This window comes from Chrysemys picta, chromosome 19, assembly GCF_011386835.1.
Source record: "Chrysemys picta bellii isolate R12L10 chromosome 19, ASM1138683v2, whole genome shotgun sequence".
In the NCBI taxonomy this organism is placed as follows: Eukaryota; Metazoa; Chordata; order Testudines; family Emydidae; genus Chrysemys; species Chrysemys picta.
Genome location: NC_088809.1, coordinates 8,511,677 through 8,524,442, shown reverse-complemented (window position 1 = coordinate 8,524,442; position 12,766 = coordinate 8,511,677). Strand labels below are relative to the sequence as shown.

The window sequence follows — 12,766 nt, the reverse complement described above, 5'->3', positions numbered from 1 at the left end:
ATGGACGTGGGAGTAAGATTATCTCCAAACATTTAAAAACAAACCAATCCCAGGATATGCTTTTCCTAAAGAAGTAGGCTATTTTGCAAATAGACAACATGCTCTGTTTCTGTGTGGGGTGTAAGGGGTGGGGATATGTGGTGGGGGTGATTCTCTCTCTTTAAAAAATAATTTTGCACAGTGGTGTAGAATGCAGTAGATATTGGTATTTATCATTTATGTTGTGGTAGCACTTATTTGACCACATCTGGGTTCCATTATGCCAAAGGCTGTACAGCCAGAGAATAAACAGTCCTTGACCCAAATAGTTTACAGTCTAAAAGTTAGAACAGGTGGATCAGGGTGGGAACAGGGGATTGCTGGCTAACAAAAATAATAGGATGCTTTAGCATAGATGAATACACACACTAGCTATTGAATTTCTCCCAAACTTCTGTGTATCCTTCATATGCCCATAAAGTAGAAGAGAATTTAGCACTTTGGAAAACTGGCCCTGGTTTGACAGCTCTGGAGGTCCTCCGCCCCTGCCGCTTCCCCCCAATAACATGCACAGCAAAGGTGGCAGCAAAGGTAAACTTGTCCACACTGCCACCTCTGTTTAAACCCTGTCCTTGGAGGAGGTACCTGCCTCTAGGGATTAGCCATTCGTTCAGCCAGAATGGGCTGTCTGGTTCTTGGGCTCTCTGCTGAGACTGGCCGAGAGGTTGCCACACATGATGGATTTTTTTTCACTAGAGGCCTGATTTGAAGTCAGGGGAAGGACTCTGACTTCAATGGGCTTTGGATCAAGATTGAAATACTGAAATGTGGCTAATTCATCCATTCATTAATACATAGGAACCACCAACCGGCATCCTGGTGGTGGCGGTAACTTTCTGCTCTGAAGTGGAATAGATTAAAACTGCCAACCTAGAAGTTAGCTGTACAGTCCCTGAAATCCAACCACCAGATAGTGATCAAACCTGCAGACAAAGTGAACATTATCTTAGTCCTTAATCATGATGACTATATCAACAAGGCTAATAGACAACTCTCTGGCACCACTGGGTCTATCAAGAACTAAAAGAAGACCCCCCACACACACCACAGTTCACACATGAATTTAAAAATACTGTGAAATCCTTCACAAACGACTCCACAACCCATCCCAGGGTTCTACATGCTTCCCAAGATACACAAACAAGGGAACCCAGGTAGACCCATCATATTGGGCCATGGCACTCTCACTGAAGGAAAATCAGGACTGCATAAAGGGTCAACTTGCTCCAAGACACTACTGACTTCCTCCAGAAACTAACAACCACCTCTAAAACACTATGCTTGCCACTATGGATGTCACCTCCCTATGCGCCAACATCCCTCACCATGACAGCATCACTCCCTGCCTCGCATACTTACAAGATAACGTACAGCGCTCAAAAATCCACCCTAAAAACATTGCCAAGATCATCCATTTCATCCTCACCCACAACCTCACATTTAGCAGCAAACATTTTGACCAAACCATGGGAACAGCCGTGGGTATTCAGATGACTTCTCAATATGCCAACCTCTTCGTGGGCCCCCTTGAGGAAGAATTTCTGGATAGATGCACCATGAAGCAAGTGATATACCTGAGATACCTACAGTGATCTTTTCATCCTCTGGACAGAAAACCTAAACTACCTCATAGATTTCTGAACACCATGATCAGTTTCAGTACTGGAACTCTACAAATGACTATAAGAAACCCACAGATCATTACACTTCCCTCCAAAGATACAGCAAACACCTCAGACACACCAAAAAATCAGTTATCTACAGTCAGGCACTCATATACTACAGAATTTGCTCCAAAGAGAAATTCCAGGATACACACTGAAACATGCTTATTCACTAAATAAGGACACTCCACCAGAGAAGTAGATCACATCATGAAAAGGACCCCCCAAATGCCCCAGGAGAACCTGCTTCAATAAATGGGAAAAAACCTACTGACCAAACATTCCTAGTTGTCACCTGTCACCCCACACTGGAACCCATACAGGATATCGTCAAACAATTACAACCCATACTTGGTGGGGACCACATCCCGAAAAAATCTTTCCTGACCCCCCCTCTTTTGGCCTTCAAACAGCCCCCCAACCTCATCATCAGAAGCAAGCTCCCCACAGATCAGGACCTACCAACTCAAAGTGGCACCAGACCCTGCCAGAACAACAGATGCAAAATCTGAAGACATATCTTCACTGCTACGATGATCAATACCCCCACAACACAGCTCTCAAGGTTTTTGAGTCCTATACATGCCTATCACAACATGTGGTGTACCTCATCCAGTGCCTTAAAAGCCCCAGCAATAATCATGTGGGTGAAGCCAGACAAGCACTATGCTCTCGAATGAACTCATACAGAAAAATGATAAAAGACCAAAACACCACATCACCCATGGGCAAACACTTTTCACAAAGCAGTCACTCCATATCTGATCAATACTCGTCCTCAAAGGAAACCTGCACAACACCTTCAAAAGACGAGTCTGAGATTTAAATTCATAACACTACTAGATACCAAAAATCATGGACTGGCTTCATGGCTCATTACAACCATATGTAACACACACCTACCTGCTTACTCTTAATGGCCCACTTCGGACGCCTTTTCCATAACGGTCTCTTATTGCCTACTCCATTTCAAGTGGCCTCCTACAACATGTTACCCCTTATGCTTAACAATTTGTCCCAATTTATATTTAGTTCAGACACTGATTTCCTTCCCCAGACCTGAAGAAGAGCTTTGTGTAGTTTGAAAGCTTGCCCCTTAAATCAACATCAGTTGGCCTAATAAAAGATATTACCCCACCTAGCTTGTGTCTCTGCTATCACGGGACCATCCCGGCTACAACTCTGCCAACAATCTAGGTTATAACTACCAACCTAGAGGGTAAAAGCTTTGTGTGTCATTTGCAATCCCCTAAGCTATTCAGTCCCCCCTTTTAAAAGCTGTGGTGTGTTTTTAGTAGGTGTAGTAGAATAGTAACCTGAGTCCCCAGCTGAAATCGGGGTTCTGTTGTCCACAAGCATAATAAGCAGCAGTGACTGCCCCTAAGAGCTTATAATAACAATAGATAGGACAAGACAGTGAAAGGGTGAGCAGGGAAACAGAGAAGAGACGAGACTTGTCTGAGGTCACACAGCAGGTCAGTGGTTGAACCAAGAATTCCATCTAGAACTCCTGCCTCCCATACAGTGCACCATCTACTAGACAACACTGCCTGTCCTGCTAGTATTTTACTTCCGCTCTTTGCACTTTATTTTTCTTCTCCGTACGCACTAGTTCTGAATGCATTTTAATAATGATGACTGTAAAAGATACTAAGATTTATTGTAGGTGACAATATGCCCCGGGCTGCTTTACAGTTGAGGAGTGCAGTGTGGAGAAGCAGGCTTTCTGGGCACAATGTGGAAAATTGGCTCTTTACAGGGTTTGTCTTCAAAGAGACTTACCAAGTGGCCTTGCTGTCAGTGCACTCACATCATTTGAGAAACGGTTGGTGATTTAATGTGGCCATAAGGTTGCAGTTGGGTTGTAACCTTGGCTTTCCCTTCAGACATGTAAAGGGACATTTTAAAGGCCCACAGGTTGAAGGGAGATAGCAAATGGAAAGTTATAGCCGAGCTAAGTGATAATGACTAGGACAGGAGAAGCCCTGCTTCTATATGCATGTAAATATATTTAGTTTTTGAGCAGTCTTCTATTCTGTTTAGTGCCTCAATAACAACACTTTGTCCTTTTCTAGTACCTTTTGTATGAAGATCTCAAAGCGACCACATTCGTTATGCTCAGCAGCACTCTGCAAGATAGATATTATCACTCCCCATTTACACATGGGTAAACTGAGTCACAGAAATGTTTACGTGACTAGATCATGTATCAAGTTAGCGGTAGAGCTAGGAATTAAACACAGGAGCCCCAACTCCAGTCCCTAGCTCTAACACTGGGCCACAGTGGCTTTTGATGTGTGTGCGCTCCTTGTAGAAGGGGACTGCCTCTTCATTATGTGTCCATTAGAGCGTAGCACGATGGGGCCCCGACCCTGAATGAGGGTCTAGGCACTACTGTATTACTGCTACAGATAATGTGTACAGCTAGGATGCCACAGATCACGTCAAGCTGCAGCAAAACTTGGCTTCTTATCCTGATCTCACATTCCAAAACTGCTTTCACCAGGCCGTTGAGCCAAGTACATTGCTAATGGTTCTGGGAGATTATATTACGCCACTGTTGTGGACTGCAGTGTGAAGCATCTGGCAGTAATGATAGGCACTGCCTGCAGATGTATTCTCATTCAGGCTGGTTGAAGGCCTGCAGGAGAGGGAGTGGGGGAGGCAAGGCTGGAGTGAAGTTGTTTTAGAGGCGAATGCTGTGGGATTGTTCAGGTTTGTCAGAGATGCGCAATGCCAGGCAGCAGCTCCCTCTGCGATCACAAGGCGGTGTAGGTCTGAGTGAAGGACACTGCAGAATGCCTGTAACTTGGATGCCTTCCTCCAAAAGAAAGACACAAAAAGACAACATAGACATGGTGCATTTAACTGCTGCAGGCTATGAAATGTGCCGTGATTAAAATGGGTTTTCAAAGCCTGCTGGATTGGGGTGGGAGGGGAGGGGGCTTGCCAAGGGGGACACAGCAAAGAAGAGGGACTGCTCCAATGCTAAGACTTTATTGGACAGATTAGAGTGATCTATCCCAAGAAAATATGGAAGATGTTGTTCCATTCTGTCCTGCAGTCACTGACCTCCCTGTCACAGTCTGAGCATCTATTAAGTGACTAGTTATTCCATACTCCCCACCCCTGGTTTGCCAAACTTTGAAGGCCTTTTAAAAAAAACACATTTCCCTCTATTCCTTCATGTAAATAGACCTTTACAGCATTACTAGGTGAATATAGATTTTAGTATTACATGAACAGTAGTTGCAGCTTGCAGTTGCATGAACAACATGGCATCTCATAGGTAAACTAATCCAACTTGCTGTCAATTATTCCTTGCTGGCAAGACAAGGTTGCCTTGTCTTTGGGTGGTAAGCAGTTTTTTGTGCATTGTGAATACAAGAACACTCCCTCTCCCCTGACCGCCTCCCCCAAAATAGCTCTGGTTTCTTTGGTAGCCATGTTTTCCTGAAACATCTTGGTGTTGAGAGCTAACAGCTCGTTTTGTTATGCTGGGTACAACAGGCTTTTCACTCCCCGTCTTGACAACCCATGGTTCCAGCAAGTTTGCCTGCTCAGTCCTGACCCAAGAATACTCCAGTATAATATTAATTCTCAAGACCAGAGTAAACAAAAACAGTGAATTTTAGCTTCTCTGCTATTTTCGCCTTCGAGTTAAAACTTCCTTTGTTCGGTAACTGAACCTGAAGAACATCCCGCATGCAGGGAAGGTGCCAAAATCTGGAGATTATTAAGGTGAACTGCAAACGCTGAAATGAAGAATTTGTTTAATATCCAGATTTATGGGCTGATTGCCCCCATTAACCAGGCAGTTGGGAGAACCTAACTTTGAAATATCTATATATATATTTCCACTTTGTGAAATCCACTGGCACTTCCCAGTTCAGGAAAAATGTCCTAGATTGTATCATGTAATGTCACTGATGCTACATGGTTGTCTTCAAATTCGACATGGTCCAGTGGATTTTATTTGATCCCAGCATGAACCATTTGCTACATGATGAAGCATGGGGTAGGTAACCAACTGCTCTGCATTTCTCAGGTCAGCGTACAATGGCAGCTTCTTCTGGCCCGGGTTGGTAGTGACCAAAAGTTGTTACCATCTGATGTCCCTTCAAGGACTTGTGTGGGATGAGTTTGGTAATCTCCACTGAGTTCCCAGTGAAAAGGTCTCTTTCTCACAAGAAAAGCAAAACAACACTGCAGCTGGCAATGACAGACCTTTCCGCTGCAAGTCTCAGCAGAGAGGTGTGGTGACATCAGCATGGAGAGTGAACTACCGTCTCAGACAGGGCACTAGCCGGGTGAGCTGAGTCTTGGGATCTATTCTTGGTGTAGCTCCTGATCCACTGGAGCAAGTCACTTCCCCTCTCGGTGCCTCAGTTTCTCCATCAGCAAAACAGGGACAATAATGCTTTAGCCATTTTTTGTAAAGCAGTTTGAGATCTATAGATGAAAAGTGTTCAGCTGTCGTTAAAGGTGCTCCCTACAAGTCAGACTGGGACAAATTGACAGAGCAATGCAGGGAGAGCTGATGTTGCCACTGCTTGTGCTACACACTCCTTTGTGGTAAGAGAGTTAACCAGGGTTGCCAATCCAGCATCTTGCATGAGTATTAAATCCCCACCCAGAAGGATCCATTCCCAGCTCAGGGAGGAATGCTTAATCTCTTGAGATTATCTTTAGTGTTGATTGGGTATGTTCATTTGCAAGGTTTTAAGAGTGGCATTTCCTCCCCCGCCCCCCAGTGAGTTTTTTGTTTTTAATTCCAAGTTAAAACTTATTTGCAGCTTGCTAACTTTCTCCTTATGTCCTTGTGGGCTGTGAAAATCATAAATTAAGATCATCTTTCTGAAACCAGCGGTAGTCTGTTTTGTGGTTGCAGAAGCTAATTACTGGGTTATTGTTTCTAACGGTGTTAATCCAAACTTCATTTTCCTGTTAATTGTTCCTCTAGCCAGGCTAGATTGTTTTTTTATCATTCTGAATATTTGCAATGAAAGCTGCTCTGAGGTGTAACCAATGACTCCGTGACATTTTGAGCAGTGGTGAAGCTGAAGAATATGATTGAGAAATGAAATGATACACCTCCACTGATCACTCCACTTGAATTTGCCTGAGGAAATTGAATTGGGCATACTCCTGATAAATAGCCCTCTGATTAAAAACAAACAAAAAGGGAAGTTGCAGAGGTGGTTGCTGAACTTTTTCATCTAGTACTTAGAGAGAACACATGAGAACATGGAATTGTGTTGTGTACTTGTTGCCTGAAGAAGGATTTTTGCTTTTATAGGAGGAGCAGGGAGGAAGTAACATCAAGGTTTTTTTCCATGGCCATTTGGGTTTCAACAAGAGGGATGACAACTGTTGGCCACAAAACTCATGGGAAGCCTGCCATATTGCATTTAGACTCGAAACTCACTGGAAACGTTATTGAAAGGTTATGTCAAAGATTATAGCATTTTGCTTGAATTTGGGGTCAGTTTCCCATTCCAGCCCTTATGGTCCTCCTTAAAACTTTCCACTGCCATGATGTCTACAAAAAAAACCTCAACAGTGGTTAGGTGGCTGGCTTGCTATGACCACTGTTTTTAGGAGGGTGTTTCATTGTTGCCTTGGTTTCCCCCATCTGTTGTATCCACCTATTGTCTATATTCTTTAACACTGAAATTGTAAATTCTTCTAGACAGGGGCTGTCTCCGTTGTGTTTGTATAGTGCCTAGCACAACGGGGCCCTAGCCTCTAGGTGCTTCTGTAATACAAACCAATAATAAGAAATAAGTTTCCCCTGAGCGTCACTTTGAATTTAGGGGGGCTAGAACCTAAATCTTAATGAGAACTTTGTGGAGAGTAAACCTTTTATGAACTGAAATGGAAGCTGATGGTTGCCTGAATTGCTGCGAGATGAAGCAGCCCTCATTAAGGGCCGCTCCAGATAGTGCTAAGAAAGTGGGGGAATTCTGAGCTTCATTCCTAACTACCACAGTAATCAGGTTAGTGTCTTCAAGTGCAGGGTTGAATTGGTGGGAAAAGAGACACTCAGTCGAGCTTGGGGGAGTGGTAGGTCCTGTTCTTCTTCCGTTTGATCTGCTTCTCCATTACTTTTTTTTTGGTCTGTTTCTCTTATATTTATCTAGATACTTGTATGGTCCCTATCTCCATAGTATCTGAGTATTTCACAAACACATGAGAGCCAGAGAAGCATTAGGCACAGAGGGATTAAGTGGCTCGCCCAGGGTTATACAGTAAATCTGTGGCAGAGCTGGGAATTGAAACCCAGATTGTCTGAGTCCCAGTCCAGGGCCTCTTCTCTAGATAGATGCAACATACACCTCCAGAGGCCTATGCTGAGATTTTGAATTAACAAATGTGGAAGGATTTTTTTCTTTTTTCCTTCTCTTTCTGTCTCTTTTTCTTTAAAAGAGACTATTGTGAAACCCTATCACTCAGTCTGGTGACTATCCATGAAGCTCTCATTCACACAGCCCATGACATTGTGAACCAATAAACATTTTGAGGAGAAGGGAAGAGGGCAAATCGATGTAAGTTGATCCCTCTGTGGTGCTCTAAACAGCAGGGAGGCTGAAGCTATGAGAACAGACCCATTATTTAAAATGGTGGGAAAGTCGCTTGCTTGTTCCTCCCTCAGCCTGTGGATGTATTCCTTCACTGAGGACTCACTGCTACCATCACCATCGCTGAAGAGAAGAGGAAGGAATACACTGCTGGTACTGCCATGGCCTTGCCTGAGTTTACAGGACGTGCAGAGAGCGGGTGTCTCCATTTCAGATGCCTCTCTTGTTCATAATGTCTGTTTAACCTATTTCGCCTCCCTCCTTTTAAATCTTTTGCAGCTGGTCTCATCAGTCACCCACAATTCATATATCCAGCAAAGAGCACTCACAGTAACAATGCTTTTCCTTTACATAGCAGCATCCTTCTGAGGACTGCAAAATGTCTTGCACATCTGACTTCCAATCCCAACGCACCTGTGTTGCAGGATGTATATTGTCCTCATTTTGCAGATGGAGAAACCGAGGCACAGAGAAATGAAGCCACTTGTATAGGATTATAAAGCAAGTCAGTGGCAGAGGTGGGGGTGTGTGGGACAGGGGCGCTGGAACAATTTGTATAGTGGGGGTGCTGAGAGTAATTGAACCAAATTGTAAACCCTGCATATGATGGAAACCACTTCAAGCCAGGGGGTGCGGCAGCACCTCTAGTTCCAGCACCTATGGTATGGAACCCAGGTTTCCTGTACGCTTTAATCATAAGACTCTCAAATACTTCCAGTTTCCACCAGTGGCTCCCCTTTCCTCTCCCTGCTCTTCTCCCACTATACCCACTGAGCAATCCTGACCCAGGCACTCACTGGCAAAACAGTGACATCAGAAGAACTCTAGAGGCATTTCATTCCAAAGTTCGATGGATTCTGGCAGATCTGTTGGCAAGATGCGAGTGTTTTGACATCGTTGTTGGCGGAATCTGAGCATTATTGCTTTGTGAAGTGTTGCGAGCAAGCTAAGTAAATAAGATCTGTCGTGGGGTTTGCAATAGAAAGTGGAAGAGTAGGTGGTTTTGTTTAAAATACTCCCATTACAGTCAGTTAACCTTTATGTTACCTAAATGAAAATTATGTAAACCTGAAATTTTCGCTGATCAGGTTGCCTAGGAACAGGCGGTCAGTTTTCATAAGACAATGAATACACAGTCACTGATAGGGCTATTAGGAACAGAGGCATTTAGCCATATTATTCTACCTCCCTGGGTTTGTCTGGTGTAATTACCTGTTTTCACGTAGGAAGCACGCCCACCTGTGCTTGCTCATTCAAGTAGCGGGGCCTGTGGAAGACATGTTTCCCTGCTTAAAGTGAATCCACCAGCCCAATCTGCATATGCTAAACATTGCCAATTCTGTTCTTCATTGCTGCGGGTTAGAGGTTGGTGTGTTCAGTCCACAATCAGAAAAGCAGATGCTTTTGTTGTTTGCATTATAATTGTGACAAGGGGCCCCAACCAAGGTCAGGGCCCCACTGTGCTAGTCACTGTACAAACATGTCGTAAGAAGCAATTTCACAGAGCTTGAGTTCTAAATGGACCAATTCAGACAAAGGGTGGGACTGGAGGGGAGACAAAAAATTCACTTAGGGATTTACCTAAGGATCAAATCAGTGGCAGAGCCCAAGCCTAGACCCCAAGTCTTCTGATTCCTCATTCCATGCCTTTTCCACTGGCTTGGTTCTGGTGCATGAGGCAAAAATCTGTTCTGAAGTTCACACTGTCAAAGCACCTGTGTACTCTCTTGGTTACGCTTGTGTTTGCAAGATTTTAAAAAGTTATTAATTAGAGATTTGTTTTATGGTTTAAATGGTATTAAGAAACTTCAAAAGATAAAGGGAATAACTAGAAGAGAGAGAATGTGGATCATTTACTGGTAGGATTTAAAGAAATTCCTCTGCCGGGTAGAAATATTGATTCTTTATTCACGTTTAAAATGGAGCTTTCTGTAATGATCACCAATAGTCATTTTCTGTTATCACTCGTAATAGAACTGTGCCAATGACTTTCCTTCATTCATTCCATGCCTGCAAAGAATCATTTGAGAGTAAACAGAGCATAGGTTTTTGTTTCAGAAATAGGACAACTTATTAAACCTGCATTTTATCATTTTAACAGAGTTTTGCTATGTGTTTAAAGAGACATGCACATATTTATTCTTTTTAGAGTCGTTTACACTGGTGGACTATTTTTAAAGTTCACATTTGGGGAAAAAAAAAAAAACCAAAGCTAAAAATAATTTCCCCCCCTTTATCTAGCTCAGTTCTGCATTTGACATTTACATGGAATTCATTTGCATCTCATTTGTACATGTTTCTGCTCAATAGGTAGAATGTAAGAAAGCACAACCTAAAGAAGTGATGTTTCCACCAGGGACAAGAGGAAGGGCACGAGGATTACCATATACCATGGACGCTTTTATGCTAGGGATGGGAATGTTGGGTAAGTGTGAAGTAGCCATGGAACTACTGAAACAGAAAGCATCTACCTGTGTTGTCTTCCCCATTTAAAGGTGCAGAGGTGCGTGAATTACTGAGCTTACACACAGTGTGCAACTCTAAAATTTAAACGGTGGGAGTGGGGAAATAATCCTGTCTATGGTAAATGATTAACTTTTTTTTTCTTCTTCCTGGGATATCAAAATTTGCATTTAAATGGATGTTTTAAATAGCCTGTTTTACTCTTATTCACAAAAATAGAATGATGAAAGATGCAGCGTGTTCGTTCTGACTAAAAATGATCTCTTTTCCTTTTTAGAGGAATTGAGTCACACATTATTCCCCTTCTCTTAAAGGTGTCTTTGACAGTTCAGCATAGATAATTGAAAATCTTGCAGCTTTAAATGGCATGCAGGATGGAGAAAGCAGAGGAGATGCATAATAGTGCAGGTCGCAACAATAATTACAGGTTTCAAGGAGACAGAACGGTATTTTAGTTTGGAGTATTGTGTCCAGAAAATACTAATTAAATGGGATAAATGATATTTAATGGCAAAATTCTATTTGTTCAGGAGGTCTTTTAGTTATAATTGGTTCTCATTTGTTTCTGCCTAGATAGTTTCTTTTTTCTATATAATCTGACAACCTCTTTATATACTTTCTTCAGAGTTACCGAGTCAGGATGCAGCAAATCCATTGCCAGCATATTTTTAGAAAAACATACATTGTTGCTCAATCTCCCGCCCCACCCTTTGTATTATTTAACTTTTCCAATAGTTGACCCCTGCTGCGTTCATAGAATGAGGGTGCTTGAAGGTGTTTTCTAGGCAGAACTGAGTCTTTCCTGTATTAACTAACCAAAAGTCCAAAGTCTATGTGTTTTTCTTTTCCCTACTCCTTCCCTTAACGGTTGGGTTAACCACCAACAATATGTAATGATGGAGGGTGGAAAGGGGGATCAACAAAGCTGAGACCCCTGTTGGAAAATGTATCTAGCTTACCCACCAGGCCAATGACACAGCCAGGAATAGAGCCCAGGTCTCCTGAGTCCCAATCCAAAGCTCTTTCATCCATAGATCCCAAAGCATTTTACAAAGGAGGTACAAAAAAAAAAAAAGCATAGTTATCCCCATTATACAGATGGGAAAACTGAGGCACAGAGAGGGGGAAGTAACTTGCCCAAGGTCATCCAGCAGGCCAGTGGAAGAGCGAGGAATAGAACCCAGCTCTTCTGAATCCTAATGCTGTGCTCTGTCTACTAGACCACACTGCCTCCATTGCCTACAGTCCTGAAACCTTTTCTCTCCTTGCCTCTTCCCCACTCAGTGTTGTTCTGTGGAATTCACCCTGCAGGAGAAACGGACGTGTTAAAGCTCCCGCAAATTCTGCAACAGATGGGTCCATCCTCCGCTCTTGTCTCCTCTATATTGTGTTTAATGTTCCTCTTCCTGCTCCACTAACCAACCCAGGGTCCTGGGGTTTGTTTGAACCAGTGTTACCAACTCTCACCATTTTATCATCTGACTTGAAATTGGAGGGAGAGGGTTCTTAACACCCCCTACCTGATGGAATCATGTTGTCACCCAAAAATCTCAACTTCCGTGTGTGTGTGTGTTTATCTATCTATCTATCTATATCTATAAAATAAGCTTTTTAGAAGACACCAAAGGACAAATAAAAAGAACCCGACATTGATACTTGTTAGTTTCATGATTTTTAAGCCAACCTCATGATTTTTTTTGGTGAGAGGAGGGCTGACTTGTGAAATGTTGTGAACTGTTGTCATTAAGAATAATAAATTATTGTATTTGTATTGGGGTTGAGCTTAGGAGCCGCGATCCAAAGTTTGGAGCCCCATTATGCTAGGTGCTGCATAATAACAGCTGAGAGAGGGAAGAGATCCCGAATAGCCCATACTTCCTTCAGTGGAAGGAGTTAGGTTAAGGGGACTGGGATATTGCTCCCCTGCTGTTCAATCAGTGCATGAAATGATGGTGCTTCCTGAAACTCTGCTGTAGCTGGCAGACAGGGGGGGTGTTGGTGTCCCCACGAGAGAGGCTT

General features: G+C 43.0%; 1 protein-coding gene across 27 annotated transcripts in view; it reads left to right on the top strand.

Moving 5' to 3' along the window:
* The window catches only part of MSI2 (musashi RNA binding protein 2), a 398,015-nt gene that overhangs the window by 310,026 nt on the left and 75,223 nt on the right, over positions 1-12,766 (top strand). For all 27 annotated transcript variants that reach the window (XM_065572773.1, XM_065572771.1, XM_065572770.1 and 24 more), the window contains one exon: positions 10,595-10,709. In XM_065572773.1, coding sequence (XP_065428845.1) covers positions 10,595-10,709 — 115 coding nt within the window. The remainder of the gene's footprint in view (positions 1-10,594; positions 10,710-12,766) is intronic.